General features: G+C 38.7%; 1 protein-coding gene across 1 annotated transcript; it reads left to right on the forward strand.

Annotated features, from left to right (window-relative positions):
• Positions 1-5,238: 5,238 nt before the first annotated feature.
• Positions 5,239-6,150, forward strand: LOC140874550 (uncharacterized). The gene is made up of 2 exons (XM_073277848.1): positions 5,239-5,320; positions 5,855-6,150. Exons 1-2 carry the CDS (start codon positions 5,239-5,241, stop codon positions 6,148-6,150), a joined length of 378 nt encoding a protein of 125 aa, XP_073133949.1.
• The last annotated feature ends 19,646 nt before the right edge of the window (positions 6,151-25,796 follow it).

Genomic DNA, 25,796 nt, shown 5'->3' on the forward strand with positions numbered 1-25,796 from the left:
ATTAATTGCCCCTTAAGATTTGAGATTAGCAACCCGAGGTCCCCACAACAGGTGGTATCAGAGCGTAGGTTCTGGACTGAGATAGAAGTTGAGCGGGAAAGAGTGAGTCACATGCATTTTTAGTATTGCATGATTATGCATTATTTGTGATTTGATAAAAGGCATGTGCTCGTGATCTACCTTTGAAATTGAATTGATTAATTTACTGATTTGTAAATTTTCGAATTCTTATCGATGTTATTATAAGAATTTCCCCGGGTGATGTAAGCACCCAGAATCGAAGAGAACATTGTTCTTTGGGTGACGTAAGCACCCCAGACTAACAGAGTTGTATGGCCAGACTGAACAGAATGGTATGGCTAGATTGAACAGAACTGTATTATTGCTCAGCTGAATGAAGTATCTCTGATTGAACAAAACAGAATATCAGCGAATGAATAGAGGTATTGCAGGTAGAAGTTGTTCTGAAGACCTAATGTTCGTATATCTGAAAGATATCGATGAATGATGTAGCAGATGGATTGTATACCAACTTCAAAACCTAGCAACCAACTGATAGAGTTTGACGAAGAAATTCTGACAAAATAAAGGTATATTTATTTGTTGGTAAGTGCTTAGAACAGAGTTTTATTAATGTTTCTTTGCCACAACAGATAAAAATGATGAGAAGGAAAAATATACCCTCTTGAAGCTGAATATTTTGAATTTTGAAGAATGTCTTATTAGATTTTCAAGCCTATTATAATTCTTTGAATTATGGATAATAATAATGAAGCTCAAGATTGAGTTGTTTAATTATGGCTTGAATTCGAAGAATATGTCTGAATAAATGTTGACAACTGAAACATGTTATGAAAGACATAGTCTTGTTTAATAGAACTGAAGCTGAATGATGAAGCAAAAGGACTGAAATTGTAAAGATGCTACGGTGTGTGAGAGAAACACATATTTAGCTACAATTTCTATTCCAGAAGTATACAGAGAATCAGAATGAAATTGCACCTGAGAATGAAATTTCAGGTAACAGATTTATTTTGTTTTGACCTGTCTATTATTGGTGCAATAGATTCATGATAGCTGAAAGCTTATTATATGATCACCTCTGTATCAGAAAAGAGACTGTGTGAATTGAACTGAAGAATGGAACTATTGCTTCGATGAACTGAAACTGAAGATGATTTTGTTCGTATTGCAATATCTGTTTATATTGCATGATAGATGGTGATGCAATAATTGAATACAGATGAGTAGAAGAATTGATGATAAGAAGCGATTAAATTAGATCAGTAAGAACATAATGTGCAATTGAATATGATGATATAGAATCTCGAATTAAGATTCTGTGATTTCGGTTCGATATATGATGTTTGATTACAGAAATATTCTGAAATAAGTATATTCAATGCACTAGATATGTTCATGATCTAAAACAGAAATGAAAGATATACCGATGAGTAGAGATGACAGATATATTTCAGTAAGATTATTGACTTTATTTTAAGTTGTGACCTGGAATTTATCAGAGAATTGATGAGTTTGTGAATTGACTACTGCTTTTGAGGTTTACAAAATAGATGATATGAAAATCAGTTACAAATGAGTCTTTTATTTGATTTTACTGAAGTTATTACATCATAAATCATGATTTTTGAAATTCTTGATATTGATTTTGAGGTTTTGGTACCGACCTCAATAAATTTTGATGGACTCTTATTCTTTGTTAGGGTCTGATTTGATTTACTTGTCTTAAGTTGAGATGCTAGTGAGTTGTTTTCACTTAGCATATTGTCATTCATATTATTGTTCTGTGGATGATCTTGACTTAAGTGAGTTTCCTGATTATGAATTTCAAGAGTCACTGATTGTTTGATGTATACATTCAGTATATTATAATATTTTTGACTTGTAACTGATAGAATTTCCAATTGAGATTTGGGAAATATAACGAAAAGAAGAGATGAATGCGTGATTGATTGATCTTTTGAATTTATGTGTTTGAAGTATCGAGATAGATACTATAACAGTCAGAATTACTGTAATCCAAATTAAGTGAGAATTGATTTGGAAGGATTAAAGCACATTGAGATGAGATCAAGTTATTAGAATTCAATTGAGAAATAGAAACGAAGAATGAAACAGGCATTCGATCAATTGATTTAAGATTTTGTGTATTCTGGTTTGAATATTGATAAGTGCATTTGGTATGCATTAGTTTCTGACATTTTTATATATAATTTTGTGTGCATTCATATTGTTTTTATGTGTTTTAGTTCATGTGTATGTATTTCACTCCTCCGCTTAATTTTGTAGGAAAATGAATTTTTGAAGAGTTAATTACGGAGTAGCCTTGATCTAAAATTCATATTTCATTTTAAAAAGATCCAAATCCAATCTCCACCGTTCAGAATGAAGTTCAAGGTGTTTTGAAGCTGCAGTCCAAATGTCAGATCAATCCAACAGCTAGAACTCAAGATATGAATTTTTCAAAATTGTCGCTCGGAGCAGGTTGAAGGTTGCGCTGATGGTGAGAGTTGTTGCGCGTTTGCACAACAATAGGCGCAAACAAACATGGAGAAGGCGCAATCGCGCATCAAGGATTGTGTTTGGCGCTAAAGAGATGAGTTCAGCGCTTGACAAGGCGCAATCGCGCAAGCTGGGAAGAAATTAGCGCAAGTATGTTGCGTTATCGCGCAGATTCAGGAATTAGAAGATGCGCGCGCGAGGGCCATAGTGCGCGCGAGCGCAGTACAAAATTTCAGAAAATTTGATGAAGACGCGCGCGAGCGCAATGACACCGTGCGCGAGCGCGAGAGACGTGAGGCCACTGGTTTCTAAAGCTGCGCGCGCGCGAGGTCTTTTTCAGGCGCGCGCGCGTGTCGCAAAGAGCAAAATTTCGAGAAAAAAATATTATTTTGCAAAGAATTTAATTATTACGGGATTCGAGCACTATAAATAGAAAATCTTAATTAATTTTAAGGGTTCCAGAATTTCAACGGAGAAGAGGAGGCGGCTACTGCTACCAGGCTTGGGAGAAGATTTCTTCTTCTTTTCTTTTATTTTATTTTTACTTTTGATGATTAAAAACCTTGTTTAATCATGATTTTATTTATTGAGTAGTTTTCTTTTTTGATCAAGGCCACGTGATTGGGCCAGACAATTTATGTAGAAAACTCGTTTGTTTATTTGAGATTTTTAGACTTGATTTGATTTTATTAATTATCAAATTTATATTTGTCTTACAAATTTCTTGGCCAGTTATTTGTTTTCTTGTTAATCGATTCCAAGTCGACAGAGAAGGTCTCGATTTTGATCACTTCGATAATCAACATAGTGTAAAACCGACTAGAAATAGAATTTGGTTTCATTATATGGTTTAGGTTTTTACTGAATTTTCACAACAATTTATGCATTCAAATTTGATTAGAATTACGAAAGATTAGTTCATCAATATTTGAATAGGTTTGATTGTTCTATAAATAGTCCTTCGAACAAATTAGGAAAATTCCCTTGAATTACAATTAAGTCTGATATCTTAGATTGACTGCTTGTTACATGAATTGTCTGGTACCTATGTGTGTCCTTGATCGAAGCTTTTTCCAAATTTTAAGTAATCCAAAGTCTTCTGCTGTGTTTTAATTAATTAAATTTTAATTGCAATTTTTAATTATTAGTTAAAATCTAAAATCGATATTTTTGATTAGTCTAGATTAATTATAAATAAATATATTTTGGTAATCATATTTTTACAGTCCCTGTGGGTTCGACACTTGGACCTTTGTCCACTATATTATTACTTGACCTGGTACGCTTGCCAGTTGAATTTATTCACACCGATTAACGCGGTCAAGTTTTTGGCGCCGTTGCCGGGGACTGTTTATGATATCAGAATTTTTATTTCTCTTGAGATTAGACTTTTTTTTTATTTAATAAAATTTTGAATTTTTTTATTTTCTTTTTGTTTGTCAGGTACTCGTCTGCTAGTGCATGCGTCGATCTAGATTTTTTAAAAATCTCCTACAACTCGACTTGGAGATAGAACGCACACTCAGAAAAATTCATTGTGCTAAGAGAGATCTTAATCTGGAACTAGGTTTTGAGTTTGAGGAAGAGATGGCAGAAGAAGTTGACAACCGCACTGTTTGGGATTTTATTAGGCCTCCGATTGAAGGTTATGGATCCAGCATCGTTCGCCCCGCTGTTGAGGCAAACAGCTTTGAGCTTAAACCCTCCACTATTCAGATGATCCAAATTCAAGCACGGTTTGGAGGCACTTCTACTGAGGATCCTTACGCTCATCTGGAGAGATTCTTGTCGATCTGCGACACATTCAAGTTCAATGGGGTAACCTCTGATGCAGTGAGACTGCGGTTATTCCCATTCTCTCTACAGTGCGAAGCCTTGGAGTGGCTCGATGATCTGCCGACTGGTTGTATTACTACTTGGACGGGTCTTGTCCAAGAATTCCTAAATAAATACTTCCCTCCTACGAAGATGACTAAGTTATTCTCTGATATTATATCTTTCAAGCAAAAGGAGGGAGAATCTCTACATGCGGCATGGACCAGGTTCAAAAAGATATTGAGGACTTGTACTCAGCATAATCTTACTCAAAGCCAGCAGACCCAGACATTCTACAACGGAACCGATCAGTCGGTTCAATCTATGCTGGATGCTGCTGCTAATGGATGCTTATTCAGGAAGACGTCAGCTAAAGCATGGGAGATCATTGGAAATATGGCGGAGAGTAACATTGGATGGCCGGATGTAAAGAAGGAAAAGAAGGCCAGAGTTCTAGAGGTCGATGCTTTGATGGCCCTGAATGCTAAGATCGACGCTCTAACACATCAAGTGGCACTCATGAAAACAACGCCATCACAAGGTAATCTGAAAGAAGATCAGCAGTTGTTTGAAGTTGATGCTGTAAATTTTATGAAAAATCAAGGACTACAACCGTACAACTCCTACAACAACAATTATAATCAGAACTGGCAGCCCAAGCAAGAGGAGAAGAAGCCGAGCTTCGAGGAAATAATGATGAAATATGTGGCGGGTACTGAGGCTCGCTTACAAAATCAAGAAGCTATGATGCAGAGGTTGGAAAGTCAGATGGGTCAAATTGTTTCCCAATTGTCAAATCGTCCTACTGGATCTCTACCGAGCAACACTGAGCTCAATCCCAAAAGCGTGAATGCAATTATGGTAGTGACGAGATCACAATCTGAATAGTCGGAAAAGCAGATGGACGAAGAAGAGACCATGGAGGGGCCGAAAAATGCAGAAGTTATGGAGGATGTGCGTGTTGAAAAGTCCTCCAAGGCAGGTAAGAAAGGTAAGACTTCGAAATTTGAAGTTAATGAAAATGTTGATATATCTGCTTTACCCTTCCCCCTTAGAGCTAAGCAACTGTTATTTGATTCTCAATTTAAAAAGTTTCTTGAAATTTTCAAGAAACTGCATATTAACATTCCTTTTGCAGACGCTTTAGCTCAGATTCCGAGATATGCTAAATTTTTGAAGGACTTGCTGAAAAATAAGAAGAAATTAACTGATCTTACGCAAGTCACAATGAAGGAGGAGTGCTCGGCGGTGTTGCAAAAGAAGCTTCCAACAAAATTTCATGATCCAGGGAGTTTTTCTATACCCTGTCATATTGGAAGTCTGTCTTTTGATAATGTGTTGTGTGATCTAGGATCGAGTATAAATTTAATGCCATATTTTATTGCTCAAAAACTAGGTGTTGAAAATATAGAACCTTCTTCTATCTCCCTTAAATTTGCTGATGGATCTATTAAATACCCGAGGGAGATAGTGGAGAATGTCTTAGTCAAGATAGATCAATTTATTTATCCTGTAGATTTTGTTATTCTTGACATGGAGGAGGATTTAGAGGTGCCTCTGATTTTAGGACGTCCTTTTCTTGCTGCTAGTAGGGCGTTGATTGATGTTGAGAGAGGAGAGTTGGTGTTGAGACTGAATGATGAACAAGTAGTTTTTACTATGTCTAAGTCAGCTACTGAGAGCCCAATTTTGAAAGCTTGTTCTGCTATTCGTTTTATTGATATGATTGATGTTGTTGGTGATGCATGTAAGCAGGTGCAGTTGTCTGCAGAAATTGGTCAAGTGCACAAATTCTTTAATGGTGTAGCATGAAAGTGCCGGACTGATTTGAGTTTTTCACAGACGGTGGATAAACCACCTTGAATTTTGCCACTCAAGAGAAGAGTATAGTCGGGCTATAGACTATAAATTTAGCGCTGACTGGGAGGCAACCCAGTGTTTCTGATTTTGCTTTTTATTTTGTTTTTGGTTTTTGTTTTGTTTTTATTTGATTTTTGTTTCTTTCCCATGCCAGTTGGTCGTGCCTGCCGTACTCTAGAATGCTGATACTGTCCCGAAGGATTCTGTCAAGAAGGAAGAGAATGAATCGAAAACCAGGGGAGTGTTATTTTTGTTTTCTTTGTGTTTTTGTTTTTCATTGCATTGTGTGTTTGTTTGTATTTTGTTCATTGTTCTGAAGCATTGAGGGCAATGCTTTGGATAAGTATGAGGGGGTAGACTAGTATTGCATTATCTATGTGTTTGTGTTTCATCTGTCATGTTTCGTGTTTGTTTTCATATTGTTTGTTTTTGTTCGTTTTTTTTGTCTTGCATGAGTTGGATGATTCATAATAGCTAATGATGATGAAGTTTTTTTTTGAAAAACAAAAATGGTTTTTTGAAAAATTTTTCTCTTTACTGGACATAAGAAACTGTAGGTTGAACCGCGAATATTTTTAAGCATTAATGTTAGACCAGTGAATTGTAGCAAAAGATTTGATGAAGTTTCTGTCTGTTTGACCATTGCATGGCAATAGGTGGTTTGTGGATCTTGATTTTGTTCTATAAATTTTGATGAGGCTCTAGTTTACACTTATGATCTTGGGCGCACCTAGAGAAAAAAAAAATTTACAATTCCATCCGGGCCTTGAAAGGATTAAAATCCTATAAAAGAATAAATTTAAGGCTAAGTATGCGGGTTAAATGAGATTGATGCTCCATCCGGGCTATAGACGAGGGGATTAGAAAGAAAAAATAGAATGATTTTTTGTATCCTAGCCAGTTATAGCTAAGTCAGCGGGTAATTATTGGGGCTAAAGAAATACCGGGTGCAAAATCCGGAGGTGTGTAATTCATTATCTCAAGGGAGGTGGGTATTTCTAGAGGTCGTTGGAAGGAATGGGCACTTGAAGAGTGAAACTTGCACTGATTTGTCATAGGTCGCTAAGCAGATTTGAGAGGAATTCGGTCTAAGTTGCATGAAACTGGAATGACATTTTTCACACACACGTTCACGTTAAATCGAAAGTGTATTATGAAAAGTTGGGAGCATGTCTGTGTTTTTTGTTTTGTGATTGAACTTCTCGGAGGCTGTGCACTCTCATGAATCATCCTTACTTATGTTTTTGTTTGCATTTTGTTTTTGCATATCTTGCTCGAGGGCGAGCAAGAGTTAAGTATGGGGGTGTTGATAAGTGAATTTTGTATGCATTAGTTTGTGACATTTTTATATATAATTTTGTGTGCATTCATATTGTTTTTATGTGTTTTTATGTGTTTTAGTTCATGTATGTGTATTTCACTCCTCCGCTTAATTTTGTAGGAAAATGGATTTTTGAAGAGTTAATTACGGAGCAGCCTTGATCTAAAAATCATATTTAATTTTATAGAGATCCAAATCCGATCTCCACCGTTCAGAATGAATTCAAGGTGTTTTGAAGCTGCAGTCCAAATTTCAGGTCAATCCGACGGCTAGAACTCAAGATATGAATTTTTCAAAATCGTCGCTCGGAGCAGGTTGAAGGTTGCGCTGATGGTGAGAGTTGTTGCGCGTTTGCACAACAAAAGGCGCAAAGAAACATGGAGAAGGCGCAATCGCGCATCAAGGATTGTGTTTGGCGCTAAAGAGATGAGTTCAGCGCTTGACAAGGCGCAATCGCACAAGCTGGGAAGAAATTAGTGCAAGTATGTTGCGCTATCGCGCAGATTCAGGAATTAGAAGACGCGCGCGCGCGAGGGCCATAGTGCGCGCGAGCGCAGTACAAAATTTCAGAAAATTTGATGAAGACGCGCGCGAGCGCGATGACACCGTGCGCGAGCACGAGAGACGTGAGGCTACTGGTTTCTAAAGCTGCGCGTGCGCGAGATCTTTTTCAGGCGCGCGCGCGTGTCTCAAAGAGCAAAATTTCCAAGAAAAAATATTATTTTGCAAGGAATTTAATTATTACGGGATTCGGGCACTATAAATAGAAAATCTTAATTAATTTTAAGGGTTCCAGAATTTCAACGGAGAAGAGGTGGCGGCTACTGCTACCAGGCTTGGGAGAAGATTTCTTCTTCTTTTCTTTTATTTTATTTTTACTTTTGATGATTAAAAACCTTGTTTAATCATGATTTTATTTATTGAGTAGTTTTCTTTTTCGATCAAGGCCACGTGATTGGGCCAGACAATTTATGTAGAAAACTCGTTTGTTTATTTGAGATTTTTAGACTTGATTTGATTTATTAATTATCGAATTTATATTTGTCTTACAAATTTCTAGGCCAGTTATTTGTTTGCTTGTTAATCGATTCCAAGTCGACAGAGGAGGTCTCAATTTTGATCACTTCGATAATCAACATAGTGTAAAACTGACTAGAAATAGAATTTGGTTTCATTATGCGATTTAGGTTTTTACTGAATTTTCACAGCAATTTATGCATTCAAATTTGATTAGAATTACGAAAGATTAGTTCATCAATATTTGAATAGGTTTGATTGTTCTAGAAATAGTCCTTCGAACAAATTAGGAAAATTCCCGTGAATTAAAATTAAGTCTGATATCTTAGATTGACTTCTTGTTACATGAATTGTCTGGTACCTATGTGTATCCTTGACTGAAGCTTTTTCCAAATTTTAAGTAATCCAAAGTCTTTTGCTGTGTTTTAATTAATTAAATTTTAATTGCAATTTTTAATTATTAGTTAAAATCTGAAATCGATATTTTTGATTAGTCTAGATTAAGTGTAAATAAATATATTTTGATAATCATATTTTTACAGTCCCTGTGGGTTCGACACTTGGACCTTTGTCCACTATATTATTACTTGACCTGGTACGCTTGCCAGTTGAATTTATTCACACCGATTAACGCGGTCAAATATTCAGATGAATATATGACCAATTAGAATGATTTTTGGATTGAAAGCAATCCAGAACTGTTTAGAAGATGAAAGAAACACAGAAAGTAAACTGAAGCGATGAGAATTCAGTATAGAATGCCATATAGAGATATGAATTGAAGCCTCAGATCAGAATGAATGAATTCTATTATGATTGATTATCTGATTGTGATTGATATGTCCAAAAAGAAATATCAGATTTTGAAGATAATGCACGACAATGAATTTAAGATTCATCCAATAATTGTTTTATCAGAAGATAAAGCAAATAGAGGTAACAGTGTTAGTACGTTTTCGAAGTTAAACGTACAGAGAGTTTCTGATGAAGTTGAAAATCGTTGAGCAGATGAGTTCAGTGATAGTTTAGAAATTCCAGAATTGGTTTGAGATCATGATTTGAAAGAGTATTTTGTGAAACTACCAAGATGAAACAGTTTATATGAAGTAAACAGGTGGTAGTTATGAACAGATTGATTGAAATTACTGGATACGATAATCTGTCTGTTTGATCAAATCACTGAATTGTGATTAGATTCGTTGCAAGACAAACAGTAAGCCAAGAAATAATGTTTCAGATTGAAACATTGGGTTTACTATTACATTGTAATACAGATGATCCGAAGATTTTGAGTACTTTTTGAGGTAAAACATGATATCCTTGAATTGGAAGAATAATCAGAATAGATGAATTGAATTTTGAGAATGAATTTTATCTGACATGATACCGATTATCAACAGCTCTGAATACACTGTATGAGCTGTGAATAACAGCTATCTATTCAGATCTGTGAAGAAGATAGAGATATGATGAAATTACAGGAATGATTAAAATCTATTGTCAGGATTAAGACTTTAGATTTATTCGACAGATGTGGCATCGATTGATTGATTGATGTTCTGAGAGTTGGTTATATGTGATTACATTATACCATTGTTCGATTGATGGATTATCTGACTTGATTTTCCAAATTTTGAGATTATTCTCAGAACTTTAATACCTGATTCGGTATTATTTGTCTTGATGTGTTGCCACTTAATGATTACAATTCGTGTAACAGCTAATGAGTCGATTTTGAGATAATGTTATGATGATATGATGAAAGAAAATCCGATTTCTTTGTGTTGAAATGCTACTATTGAAGTATATAATATAAGATCAACCATGATTTGTCGATATCAGATCATATTTGATTTGAGGAACACAAGGATGATGAGATGAATCTGTACGAAGCAAAAATAGAAAAGAAGAATCAGAGTAAGTAATTGGATGATAAATATAACATTTGAAGCTGAAAATGATTCGTTAAGCGTAAAAGTTATTCCTGAACATCATTCGATTCAGAATTGAGAAAGAACGAATTTGAGATACAGATTCAGAATATGAATGTGAATACTGATTTTGAAGCGATGAATAGAATAACAGTGTAGACTTGATATATCTTCTATGCGGAGCATAGAATGATATCGAAAAAGAAACAAGACGTTACTGAAGTTGAATTTCAATGACTGAGATATCAGATGGAATTGATGATTCGATTGAATGATTTAATCTTTTCAGTTTGATATGATGGATCTGATTTGTTTCACGTATCTATGTGAAATAAGTATCAATCGATTTTTCTTCCTACGTGCGTTAATCCAATGAGATATATATTGAAAAGATTCTGAGTTAAGTCGATTATTTGGCAGATCCTTGATTGAGGAAAGAAACCACTCAGAAAGAATTCTTATCGGTTAATTAAAATACACGAAAATAGAAACATATTCGTAGAAATAATTTGATAAGAGATGAAGAGATGAGATACGAAGATTAGAATTGAATGATTGAAGTAAGAATAACTTCAGATAATCATTCAGTCTATCAGAAATGATATTTGGATTGACTACGATTTCGAGGACGAAATCATTTTTTAGAGGGGAGAAATTGTAAGGCCCGAAAATATTAAATTATTAATTATGGGATTTGAGAATTAAATTCCATATTATGGGCTAATATTGATTTGAGAAGTTATGGACATGATAGATTTAATTTCTGAGCCGAAAATATTTAATTTGAGAATTTACGGATTTTGAGAATTAAATTCCGAGAATTCTTAAATTAAAAGAATAAGATTTAAGATTAAATTTCATGTTTGGGGAATTAAAGAAGATTAATTTTGAAGATGAAACCCGATCAGGGATTGATTTGGAAAATATTAAAGTTGCAAGGGCTAAAGTGCAAAAGGCCAAGATTATTTAATTAATCCAAATTTATTTAATTTTAATCCGAGTATATTTAATTTGAGAATATTTAGAGTTTCGATTTTAATTCTAATATTCTTAAATTATTTTGGATTGAAATTGAATTAAAAAGAAGGCCGAGGACTGAATTGCAATTACTGAAGACTTGAGGGACTAAATTGCAATTTATGCAATACATATCTTATTTTAATTAGATTATCAGCATGTACACGTGCATAATTGTAAGGAATTCAGAATTGAGAACATGAGCCGAGCTTCTCCTCACTTTCCTTTAAATTCGATTTGTTCAAATTGCCGTAACTTTTGATCCGCTCGTCCGATTTCAATTCCGAAAGATGTTCTGGAATCCTTGCAACGAGGCCTTCAATTTGATGTAAGTTTCAGATTGTTTTGGCATGGTTTAAGAATCGGAATTTGGCAGAGATCAGTATTTTTGTTATAGATGCATGTTCTTTAACTTGTACGTGCTTTGATATTGAGGATGAATTGAGAACTTGAGGTTATATGAATTGATGAATATTTCAGCATGTTTTTGACTTGTTAGCAAAAGATTATAGCTGCTGATATGAGGAGTATAAACGATATGAAGTGATTAGAAGTTGATAAGAGGTTAATAATGGATTCGATACCGAGTTGGTTTTCGATTTTCAATCGCTATGCCGCCGGTTGATGTTTTGACATCGTTTTGATAGCCTATAACTGAGTTGAGATAGTTGTTTAGATGTTATGAATGTTATGGAATTTTTATTTCTCGATTTCAGTTGAGTTTCGAAGGCTAACGATTCACGACTCCGAGTTGTACCGAATAAGAAGAAGTTTAAGTTTGAAATGATGTTGATTGAATCTATATTGATGATTTTGATTCAATTCTGAAATGATTGAATAGAATGAAGTTTGATATGTATGTTTTGATGATATGTTTCAGAGTTTAATAGGAGACTATTGACTCAAGAACCTCAACTTGAAACCAAAGAAGAAGTGATCAAGATTGAAGTGAATTTGATTGAAGATTGATTGATGTTTGAATGATCAAATTTTTTTTAGGAGTTGTGGTATTCCTATCCAGATGTGGAACATGACAAACTCGAGAATGAAAGGTATAAGATGACATCGAGAGTCAGGGATTCGATACTCGAAAATGATGATTCTTGAGTTATCCCGAACAAATCACATACTTGTTTAAATACTTGTTCTTGAGGTAGAATTTATGTTATTGTCGATCCATCACAGGTAGTGGATCTTTATTGCTTTTGATATGATTGTATATTGAATTGATTCTATGCCAAGGTTGCGGTTAACCTTAATTTCTAGCCCGGAATGACTACGATAGATGGATATCCATGTCAAGATCGGTTACGAATCTTGATGGCAATGAAGTGATAAGAATCAATTCTTGAGATAAGCGTGCTATATAAACTAAAGTCTTGATTTGAAGTTTGAGTTGATATATGTGTTATTTTAACTCTAGTCTTGAATTGACATGTTTAGAGTTGATATGAATTTTATTTAACGCATTTATATGTCGATTATACTGAGAATGATTTCTCACCGGAGTTTATCCGGCTGTTGTCTTGTTTTGTATGTGTGCATGACAACATAGAGGGTAGGAGCTGATCAACGACGTTATTGATAGCTGGGAGAGAGAGTCTAGCACGTGAGGACTCGGGTTGTAAATGAAGTCTTGAGATCTAGAAGCATCAAACCTTAGAACTTGTTGGTTTTGAAATGCATGTATGAACTTGAGATAGTTTATGTCGTTTATCATTATTTAGAGACTTTTTCGATGTAACAAATGCATGTAAAGATGCTTGAGATCTTGTTTATGTTTATATGCATGATTTGGATCTTATATATATGTTTTAGACTTGAGTTGGATGGATTGAAAGGATCAAGTTGTTGACAAAAGATCAAAGCAGATTTTTCTTCCCAGGATTCGCCCGAGCGGCAGAAAATTACAGTCCGGGCGCACCCGGGGCTCAGCCTAGTGTTTTGGAAAAAAACAGGGGCGCCCGGGCGGCTGTTTTTAACCGCCCGGGTGCACCCCCCCTTTGAAAAAAAAAAAATTTGATCCTTATTATTTTCTTATTAGATTAATGATGCTTATTCATTAATTGCCCCTTAAGATTTGAGATTAGCAACCCGAGGTCCCCACACAATCCCAATCCTAGCAAAATCACTCGCAATTATTCACGAATTGCTGGATAAATAAAACATGTATCATTGCTTCCATTTATGTACAATTTCTCAATTACAATCCAATGTAATACATACAGTATTCAAAATACAATGAAATGTACAACCAAACTTGAAATGATACAACCATAGTATGATGATTCTTTACAACTGAAATACTGTTTACAACTACAACGATACAGTATTTTAATCATCGTACTAGTCTTCGTTTCTTGAGAATGAAGCTTCTAATCAACACACGCATCGATACAAGCATACTCCCGACCAAGTCTCTCTACATGTCCTCCTACGAAGAACTCCGGAGAAATGGCACGTGATAGCTAACCAGCTATGCTCTGCGTCAGTGCATGTCGGTTGACCTCTTTTGCTCATGTTCTACCGTCAGCTTTCTTCTTGTATTCAAATCATGCTTTTGAACATGAAGTTTCCCGTGTGCCTACCGAACGCATCGATACAAGCATCCCGGCAAAACTATGTTTCGCATGAAAATCTCTCCAACTACGACTGGAGAATCTTTAGAGTAGTGTCATCATGGTAATGACTGTACAGATGCAAGCATCAAGTAAGTCCCCACCAATCCTCTGCCACTGCCTCTGGCATCCGGTACTCGATCCAAAGCTAGGATCCACATGAGTAAAAGTCTTGAAAACTCGAACACGATCCATCACTCCTGTCCGCACTTGCTGGAATCCCATAAGCCAAATCTTCAGAAATCCTGCCGATGATGATAGACTCTGGGCAAACTAATTGCCGCATCATCACCTCTTCCAAGGTCTCATCCATCCTATAAGGATAACCCAAATTCTCAGTACTATATCCCAAGTCTCTTGCATGCATATGCTTTGATACCAATAAATGTAGCGACCATACCCGGATCCGCTACCTAATCAGAGTTTAAGAGCATAATTAAACATGCATTAAATAAATCGCTGGGAAGACTTAAATAAAAACAGACCGGCAGAATACAACCGGTTAAACCAATTCGATTTATACAACCAAATCGAATAAATAGCCTAAAGGCAAAACCTACAGCTAATTCTGCTGTCTTCACTGGTCACTGGCTACTCCAAGCTCCTGGTGCTCAATCCTGCACCTACACCTGTCCCGTCGAATGGGGTGTCCAGATACACAGAAAAGACTGGACGTGAGCTCTAAGCTCAATACGAAAGAACTGGGTAAAACATACAAATATGATGCATGCAAATGACAGGGTATCCATATCTGGGATAACTGTATATAACTGCTCAGTAATGGCGCCTAGGACATGAGTGGTACAACCCAAGGAGCAAACCCTGTTGACACTTACCGTGTCCCCCAGATGCTAACTACCCATGACCCGTCAGTCACTGGGCACTAGACATCAACCGTCCAGACAGGGCTGAGCGGCCTTACATGGCTCATCTCACAAGATGGACAGGCACAATATGATATGCACATGCTGCATAATAATATGACACACAAATGCAACATATAAGCATGCAAAACCCGCTGGCTATCTCAGTCTGTACTTACGTACCTTTCTACAGGCAGTTCCTAGCAGTCCCACTCTAGGTTCCAAGCCTATCATAAACTCTACAATGCAAATACCCATGCATCATTATTTAAGCTCTAAATGCCTTAATTAAGCTATTTCATACTCCTAAATATTTTAAGGAGACCATAGCTATACCTGCGTCCATCGTTAGCCCGCTGATGACAATTGCCTCAAAACTAGGCCACAGCTCCGCTACAACGCCTGGATCACTATGCCACTTCCGGATTCCCAATAGGATGCCTAGAACTCCCTAGATCTGAGTTAGAAGGCCTAGAAATTGAGAGAGGAAAATGAGAGGTGCGAGTTGAAAATGAAATTTCGGACCTCTATTTATAGGCGAAGTTCGGGCTGTCCGAACTCGACTTCGGATCCTCCGAACTGGTTCGGATCCCCCATTCCTGACTTCGGAGCCTTCGTTCCTGTTCGGAGCCTCCGATCCTAATTTCGGATCCTCCAAAGTCCCATCAATGATGTCGCCCATGATGCATTATCTTTGGAGCCTCCGATCCGAGTTCGGATCCTTTGAACCCGTTGGGATCCTCTGATCTTTGGTTCGGATCCTCCGATCCAGTTCGGAGCCTCCTAACCCGGTTCGGAGCCTTCGAACCATCCAAACCCTCGGAACCTTCCCGACCATTTTCGAGTGTCCTGAATCCATTTCTGGACTCCGTTAACCCATTTGGAATTTCCTTAATCATGTTTTACTTAATCTAAACATGATTAAACGATTAATTATTCATTAATTATTAATTCTGGATACGGGTCACTACAAGCATACATTTAATTATTTTTAGGAAGAAAAATCTATACCTTCGTCCGTCGTTAGCCCTTTGCTGTCGAATGCCTCAAAACTAGGCCACAGCTTCGCTACAACGCTTGGACTGCTATGCCACTTCCGGATTCCCAACGGGACGCCTAGAATTCCCTAGATCTAAGCTGGAAGGCTAAGGAATCGAGAGAAGAATTGGTGCACTCAAATGTGAGCTTGGCACCCCATATTTATAGACGGATTTCGGAGCCTCCGAACACGTTCGGATCGTCCGAACTGGACTTTGGATCGTCCGAACCCAATATTATGTCATTGCTTACGTCAGCATAATGACATCATCCATGACGATTGTCGGAAGCACGATCGGAGCGTCCGAACCACACTTCGGACCGTCCGAACTCGGACTTCGGACCGTCCAAACTCACCAACAGAGCCTCCGAACCCAACTTAAGTAAATACGATTAGTGCCTTAATCTCTTCGTTTGGTTACGGGCCACTACACGGACAACACCAGCAGAACCAGAGGAAGAAGAAGTAGATCCGGACTTCTTCAAAGTCTGAGCACGGGAACCCAAAGAACTCGCAGGCCTAGACTGAGAGAAAGACCTGTTCGGTCGAATTTTATCCTCCGCTTGGTGACAACGGCTCACCAAACCCTCGTAGGTCATGTCATCACCAACCACCATACGGTCGTGAATCTCATGGTTAAGGCCCTGAAGGAACAGATTATACTTCATCTCAGAGTTGTCGGCAATCTCAGGGCAATAAAACAACAGATCAAAGAACTTATGCTGATACTCTTCAATAGACATGGCTCCATGTCGCAGACTCAGTAGCTCTCCCACTTTCGACTGACGGAGTGCAGGAGGAAAATACAGATTCTAAAAAGCTGTGCGGAACTCGGCCCAGGTGGCCACTCCTCTTGCCGTAACAAAGGGTGCAAAAGTAAACCTCCACCACCTACGTGCTCGCCCATCCAAAAGGTAAACTAGTGTCTCCATCTTTGGCTCCTCAGTGCAGTGGAAAGTCTGGAAAGTCGTCTCCATGCGGTCTAACCAGTTTTTCGCATCCTCTGGAGACTCGCCTCCAACCAAGGGCTTAGGACCCATCTGTACGAATCGACGCACACTGAAACAATCCTCATCACGATGACGATGATGGCGTTCCCAACGACGTTCCCGGTTGGCATCTCTCCAACGTCCACCAATACTGCCGTGACTACTCTGATCATCACGATCTGCCATCTACAAAAATTATCTCACGGTTATCTTATGCAGAATCTAAATTCCCAAGAATACTATGCATGCTTTGATACCATAAATGTAGTGACCCTTACCAAGATCACCTACTAAATAGAACATAGGCATGCAATTAACTTAATCAAACAGTAAACCAAAAATAAGCTGCGGTAACCATAAACAATAATACAATCCCAAGAAAAGGAATCTGTAAATATCCGAATAGTTTATACATCCAAATCGAAAGCTGTATCCACCCAATACCACAGAAATAAAAACCTAGACGAAGCTCCAGCTGGCTAACCACTGCCTAGCCCCTCTTGGATCCACCCGCCTCGTCCAAACGCAAACCTGCCCCTAAGGAATAGGGTAACCAGAAACACAGAGTACGAGACGTGAGCATAAAACGCTCAGCACGAGAGTATGAGTATACATGCATGAAAGTGTACCGTCTACTGACTGGAGTTCAAGAATCACATAACAAAGACAGACCGGGCCCTGGTATGTAGCACGCTGTGTCGTCGCTTCAGGTGGTGGCTCACATACCGTAAATACCAGTGGATACGCGGGACCTAAATCGATGGAAGTCCATCCACTAACAGGATAGGGTAAACCCTACTAACAGACATCTCAATAGAGATAGCTCAAGATGTAAATGTATGCAGCATAAAATCATGGCATATGAATCATGAAGTCACATAATACATGCATACTCAGTCAGGATATCTCGAACAGTACTTTCATACCTCAAATACTGGGCGTACTCTACCAGCTCTAGGTCTACGCCTATAATCCGCACTACACTGCCAAATGATGCTAATATCATTAAAGATCTCTAAAGCCTTAACAAGGCTATTGCATACTCCTAAATATTTTTAGGAAGCAAAAGCTATGCATTCGTTCGTCGTTAGCTCTTTGCTGTCGATTGCCTCAAAACTAAGCCACAGCTCCGCTACGACGCCTGGATCGCTATGCCACTTCCGGATTCCCAATGGGACGCCTAGAATTCCCTAGATCTGAGTTAGAAGGCTAAGGAATCAAGAGAGAAGAGGTGACTGGTGTGCTTTTAAATGAATCTCGGCACCTCTATTTATAGACCACGAACAGAACGTTCGTTCCTCAACTTTGCGCTCATTCTGCCTGATGAACGTTGCGTCTGTTCACCATCGTTGCTTCCGATGGTGCCAATGTCACATCAAGTACGTAAGCAGTGACGCATTTCTGATGGCACGAACGTTGCATCCGTTCCTAGAACGTTGATTCCGTTCTGCCTGACCCTTTGGACCATTTTTGATCATTATGGGTCTAATCCCGGGCTCCGTTAATCCATTAGAAGTCTTCTTAATCATGTTTATCGGTTTAATTAGCAATTACTTACTAAAACTGGGTACGGGCTACTACATTCTCCCCCAGTTAAGATATTTCATCCTCGAAATCAGATCTTAAGTACTGAATGTAAAACAAGGTGCAGAAACATGCTTTTATTAAAATTGCAAAATTTACAGAGTTTACAGCTGAATACACTTCGAAAATAAAATCAAAATAACTCAGAATGTTCTGTACGCATCATGCTTTCAAGTTCCCAAGTAGCTTCTTCAGTGCCTCGGCGCTGCCACTGAACTAATACCAGGGGAATAACTTTATTCCGCAAGACCTTATCCTTATGATCCAGGATACGAATAAGTCTCTCAATATAAGTCAAATTCTTATCCACCTGAACCTCATACCGCTGCAAAATATGAGATGGATCTGCCACATACCGACGCAATAAAGATACGTGGAACACGTTGTGAATACTGGACAGATACGGTGGCAAAGCCAGATGATAAGCCAAATCGCCAATGCTCTCCAAGATCTCAAATGGACCGATAAATCTGGGAGACAACTTGCCCTTAAGGCCAAATCTGAGAATACTGCGGAAAGGTGACACCCTCAGAAACACTTTCTCCCCAACATCAAACTGCAGAGGCCTACGCTTAGTGTTAGCATAGCTGGCCTGACGATCCTGTGCAGTCTTAATCTGTTTCTTGATCTGATCAACAACATCTACTGCCTGCTGGATAAACTCTGGTCCCTCAGCCTGTATCTCCCCTACTTCTTCTCAGAAGAGTGGAGTATGACAACGTTGCCCGTACAATGCCTCAAAAGGTGCCATCCCAATGCAAGTATGATAGCTTTTGTTGTACGCGAACTCGATCAATGGCAAATGATCCTGCCAGGCTGTACCAAAGTCCATAGTGCAAGCTCGAAGCATATCCTCCAAAGTACGGATAGTGCGTTCTGACTGACCATCTGTCTCCGGATGATAGGTAGTACTCAAGCTGAGAGTAGTGCCCATTGCACGCTGAACACTCCCCCAGAACCTAGAAGTGAACCTGGGGTCTCGATCGCTAACAATGCTCACAGGCACTCCATGAAGTCGAACAATCTCCTGAACATACAAACGGGCCATACGATCCACAGTGTACTCTCGGCTATAGGAAATGAAATGCGCTGACTTGGTGAGTCGGTCCACCACAACCCAGATAGCATCACAATTTCTCGAGGACATCGGCAAATGGGTCACAAAATCCATCGTGATAAACTCCCATTTCCACTTTGGAATAGGCAGACTGTGAAGTAAACCTCCAGGTCGTCGGTGCTCTGCCTTGACCTGCTGACACACCAAACATCTCGAAACATATTGATACACGCTGCGTTTCATCTCCTTCCACCAAAACCGAGTACGTAGATCCTTGTACATCTTGTTGTTCCTCGGATGAATACTTAACTTGGTGTGATGTGCCTGAGACAAGATCGCCTCTCGCAACTCTTCATCTTGCGGAATCAAAAGTCTACCAGACAAACACAGAAAACCATCTGAGTGATAGTGAAATCCAGACGTACTACCCTTGTTGGCTAGATGAGCCAAACACTGGGTCTTTGAATCCGACATCTGAGCATCTCGAATTCGCGAATACAAAGCTGGCTCGGATAATATTGCAAACATCTGGATACTCTGCATACCTTTCTTGTGCTTGAAGGTATACCCTGAAGAACAACAATCACCGATCGCACTAGACATAGAACAAGTCTGAAGTGCGGATAGTCGTACCTTGCGACTCAAGGCATCAGCTGTTGGTGAACGGTGTTCAGATCAATCAGAAATTGATATCCGGTGCAGCGGAAGTTTAAAAATTTTATATGGAACGATTCCATATCATGGGTATCAAAACTTTACGATTAAATTGCGCGTGTAAAAATTAAATAACAATTAAATTTTTACCTCCAATCTCGAAACGAGATTATGGACACCAACAGATTACTCTGCTCTTGTTGTATATCCCAGGAACTGATGAACGAACAATTCTTCAATCAGGTCCACGAACAGAAGTTTAATCCCTTTGATAGATTGAACTAGAAAATCTATCAGAAGTTTCTACGAAGAGAATTAACGAATTTGATCCGTTAAACCAGACTGCAAATTCAAAATTCACAGGCCGGATTTTTTCGAGCAGAAAGTGGAGAAGGGGGGGGGGGGCCACCTTTTTTAAAAAACACAGCTAGGGTTTTCGAAAATTGTGACCTCTGTTGTGTAATTTCTGTACTGCAATAACTTATTTATAATGTGGGCTGCTAACAGCTTAGGGCCCATTAGTCATAAGTTCAAGCCTAACAAGCAAAGCCCGCATGTTCAGAAATTAATATAAAATTCATCGTGACTCAGATTGATAAACCAATTTCACCAATGTGCACAGAAACCATTTCTGCATCTTTTAAAGTCAAGATAAATTTTCTGAATCCGAATTCAGTGGTTTCCAAAAATGCCCATCCCTATGTCATTTTAGGAAATCTTACTCCTCTACTCTTAAATAAGAAGTCCCACTTCTTTGTTCATTAAATTTAACTATCTCAACGGGGATTAAAAATCCATTACTTGTGTGACCCTCAATGGTTCAAGGATACAGCTAGCCGTGGGCTCACAACTCCTTGTGACTCGGAACAACAATTTCCGACTTGCCCATCGAATCATGGTAAGAGCGCCTAGCAACATCGCCCCATGATTCCCTAGGTATCACTGATAGTGCCTGCAAGAACCAATAGATTTTGGTTAGCGTAGAGTACGGTCCCTTCATCCATATATCCCGATCGAATCAACAACCATTGGTAAATCGAGAGTCTTTCGAGATTCGATAACTATGCAATGCATCTTGAAGATCAAATAGTGACATCGCATGTGCTACTAAGAAACCATTTCTTAAAACACATCATGTACTCTAGCCAGAGATTCGTCACACTAATATCTCCTCAGATTGCATAGGATATCCACACTATCAAGTATGTGGTGAATCCTTGACAACAAAGCATCGACTCCTATATGTGTCGTAACTGTACCCAATCCCGACACCTGATGACCCCAATAGAGTCGGTAAACGAGTCAAAGCACAGTACAAGCATATAGAGTCTCAATGATGTTTCAAGTAGTAAGGACTAATGGTTTACAACCAAAACCGCGGACTTTATCCACTCGATAAGTGATAACCACTTGGAAAGTCCGGATAGGGTAGTTTGATCATTCATCGTATGAATATCCATTTGCATGCTTTGAACATCTCTATGTTCCATACCAATGAAACGTGGTACTCGGCATCGCAAATGCTAGTCTCAATCTCGAGCGATCCTTATCCTTATTAATGGACGGCTCAATCGACTAGGAACTGTTTAGAATATACAGTGACTATAAGATGTGTTTCATGATAGCCATCCCCATGTGTCACCACATCTTTCATACACTATAGTATATTCAAGGTCTTCATCTAAACATCTTATAGTATGTCACAACATAATAATATGATAAAAGATAAAGTAAATGCCTTTATAAAAGTGTAAATTATATTAAACAAAAGATTGTTTGTACATAGAGTCATCAAAGCCCTTAGCCACAAGTTGGCTCACCGGGCACCCACTCTTTCAATCTCCCATTTGCCCTAAAGCCAACTAGTCATACTACGCAGTCCTATTGCTTCGCGATGTTTGTCAAATAATGGTCCTGGCAAGGGCTTAGTAAGTGGATCAGCGATATTGTCTGCAGAGGCCACTCTCTCGACAGTGATGTCTCCTCTTTCCACGATCTCCCGGATGATGTGGTATTTCCTCAGTACATGTTTGGATCTTTGATGAGACCTTGGTTCCTTTGCCTGAGCAACGGCACCCGTGTTGTCACAGTACACCGGGACTGGACCAACAACTTCAGGAATAACGCCCAACTCTTGGACGAAATTCCTCATCCAAACGGCCTCTTTAGCAGCAGCTGATGCCGCAATGTATTCTGCCTCAGTGGTGGAATCCGCTGTGGTGTCCTTCTTGGAACTCTTCCAAGAGACAGCACCGCCATTGAGCATGAACACAAATCCAGAGGTTGACTTCGAGTCATCCACGTCACTTTGGAAGCTAGAGTCGGTATAGCCTTCCAATTTCAGTTCTCTTCCTCCATATACCATGAACATATTCTTAGTCCTTCGTAAGTACTTAAGAATTTCCTTCACGGCTTTCCAATGCATTTGACCGGGATTAGCTTGATATCTGCTCGTGACACTCAGAGCAAATGCTACATCCGGTCTGGTAGATATCATCCCATACATGATACTACCTATGGCTGACGCATATGGTACATGTTTCATTTTCTCTATCTCTTCATCAGTCTTGGGACACATAGACTTGGATAGAGAAACTCCATGACACATAGGTAAATGTCCTCTCTTGGACCCATCCATTGAAAACCTTTTCAATATGGTTTTGATGTAAGTTGATTGAGAGAGTCCTATCATTCTCTTAGATCTATCTCTATAGATCTGTATCCCTAGAATATAGGATGCCTCACCCAAATCCTTCATCGAGAATCTACCTGATAACCATATCTTTGTTGACTGCAACATCCCTACGTCATTCCCAATGAGTAGGATGTCATCAACATAAAGTACTAAGAATGTCACAGCATCCTTAACTACTTTCTTGTACACGCACGGTTCCTCCGGGTTCTTGATGAAACCAAAATCCTTTATTATTTCATCAAATTTCTGGTTCCAACTTCTTGATGCTTGTTTGAGACCATAGATTGATCTCTGAAGCTTGCATACCTTATGCTTGCTTCCCATGGATGTGTATCCCTCAGGCTGCATCATATAGATCTCTTCCTTAATGTTTCCATTAAGAAATGCAGTCTTCACATCCATTTGCCATATCTCATAGTCATACCAAGCAGCTATGGCAATAAGGATTCTTATGGACTTGAACATTGCAACTGGTGAAAAGGTTTCATCATAGTCAACTCCTTGTCTTTGAGTATAACCTTTCGCCACCAATCGTGCCTTGTAGGTCAATACCTTAACATCAGGCCCAAGCTTTCTCTTGTAGATCCATTTACACCCTATTGGAACAATTCCATCGGGAGGATCTACTAAAGACCAAACTTGGTTTGTATGCATCGAATCTATTTCCGACTGCATAGCTTCAAGCCATAAATTTGAATCCGCATCAGAAATTGCTTCCTTGAAGTTTCTGGGATCACATCCAACATCGGGTTCATCTTGATCCCCTTCAAGAAGAAGACCATATCGAATAGGAGGTCTAGAATTCCTCTCGGATCTTCTAGGTATAGGCGTGTCCATCATTGGTTCCTGAGGTGTAGGATCATTATTTTGTATTTCGGGTTCTTCTCGAATTTCTTCGAGTTCCATCATCTCGCCTTTCTTATCCAATAAGAACTCCTTCTCCAAGAAGGTTGCATTCCTTGAAACAAACACCTTTGTTTCAGCAGGATGATAGAAATAATATCCGATTGAATTCTTCGGATACCCTACAAAATAACATAAGGTGGATCGAATATCCAACTTATCTCCCACTGTCTGCTTCACGTAAGCAGGACATCCCCAAATCCTCAAGTACGAATACTTAGGAGCTTTGCCATTCCATAACTCGTATGGTGTTTTATCCACTGCTTTGGTGTGGACGTTGTTCAACAACAATACCGCCGTTTCAAGCGCATAGCCCCAAAACGAAGGTGGAAGCTCAGTGAAGCTCATCATGGATCAAACCATGTCCAACAAAGTTCGATTACGACGCTCCGATACACCATTCAGCTGAGGTGTCATAGGAGGAGTCCACTGAGAGAGAATCTCATTCTCTTTCAGATAGTCCCAAAACTCGGTACTTAAGTATTCTCCACCTCGATCCGATCGAAGTGCTTTAATACTTTTACCTAGCTTGTTTTCTACTTCAGCCTTGAATTCTTTGAACTTTTCAAATGCTTTAGACTTATATTTAATTAAATATAAATACCCATACCTTGAATAATCATCAGTAAAGGTAATGAAGTAGGTGTGGCCAAATTGAGTACCAATTCTAAATGGAACACAAACATCTGAATGGATCAAATCCAACAGATTTTGACTACGCTCAGGTTTCCCCTTAAAAGGAGATTTAGTCAATTTTCCTTTCAGGCAGGACTCACAAGTAGGTAGAGAGTTAATATCAGACATATCAAACATGCCCTCTCCCACTAGCTTGTTCATCCTCCTTGAGGAAATATGACCTAGCCTAGCATGCCAAAGTGTTGAAAACGCGGCTCTCAGATCAATCACGATTGATACCCGGTGCAGCGGAAGTTTAAAAATTTTATTATGGAACAATTCCATAGTGTGGGTATCAACCGTTTAACGATTAAATTATAAGTGTGTGTAAAAATTAAATAACTGTTATGTAATTTTTACCTTCAATCTCGAAGCGAGATTATTGGACACCACACAGATTTCTCTGCGCTTCTTGTATCTCCATGGAACTGATGAACAAGCTTTCCTTCAATCAGATCCACGAATAGAGGTTTAATCCCTCTGATAGATTGCACTAGAAAATCTATCAGAAGTTTTCTACGAAGAGAATAAACGAATTTGATTCGCTATTCCAGACTGCAATTCAAAATCACAGACCGGAAAATCTCAGGTAGAGTGAGGGAGGGTGTACGGCCACTTTGAGAGAGAGGAGGCTAGGGTTTTCGAAAAACCTGTCTCAATTATGACCAGTTGTCTGTAATTTCTGTACTGCAATAACTTATTTATAATGCAGGCCACTAACACCTTAGGGCCCATTAGTCATAAGTTGAGGCCCGACAAGCAAAGCCCGCATGTTCAGAAATTAATATAAAATTCATCGTGACTCCGATTGATGAACCGATTTCACAAATGTGCACAGAAACCATTTCTGCACATTTTAAAGTCAAGATAAATTTTCCTGAATCCGAATTCAGTGATTTCCAAAAATGTCCATCCCTATGTCATTTTAGGAAATCCTACTCCCTTACTCTTATTTAAGAAGTCCAACTTCTTTATTCATTAAATTTAACTCTTTAAATTTAACTATCTCAACGGGGATTAAAACTCCATTACACTGTGTGACCCTCAATGGTTCAGGGATACAGCTAGCCGTGGGCTTACAACTCCTTGTGACTCGGAACAACGATTTCCGACTTGCCCAACGAATCATGGTAAAGCGCCTAGCAACATCGCCCCATGATTCCCTAGGTATCACTGATAGTGCCTACAAGAACCAGTAGATTTTGGTTAGCGTACAGTACGGTCCCTTCATCCAT

Source organism: Henckelia pumila, chromosome 1 (assembly GCF_033568475.1).
Source record: "Henckelia pumila isolate YLH828 chromosome 1, ASM3356847v2, whole genome shotgun sequence".
NCBI classification, from domain to species: domain Eukaryota; kingdom Viridiplantae; phylum Streptophyta; class Magnoliopsida; order Lamiales; family Gesneriaceae; genus Henckelia; species Henckelia pumila.

Excerpts from the sequence above, each read along its gene's own strand:
- LOC140874550 (XM_073277848.1), top strand. The coding sequence starts at position 5,239 with ATGGACGAAGAAGAGACCATGGAGGGGCCGAAAAATGCAGAAGTTATG. Across the intron at positions 5,321-5,854 it reads TGAAAAGTCCTCCAAGGCAG|ATTTTGTTATTCTTGACATG; the intron begins GTAAGAAAGGTA and ends TTTATCCTGTAG.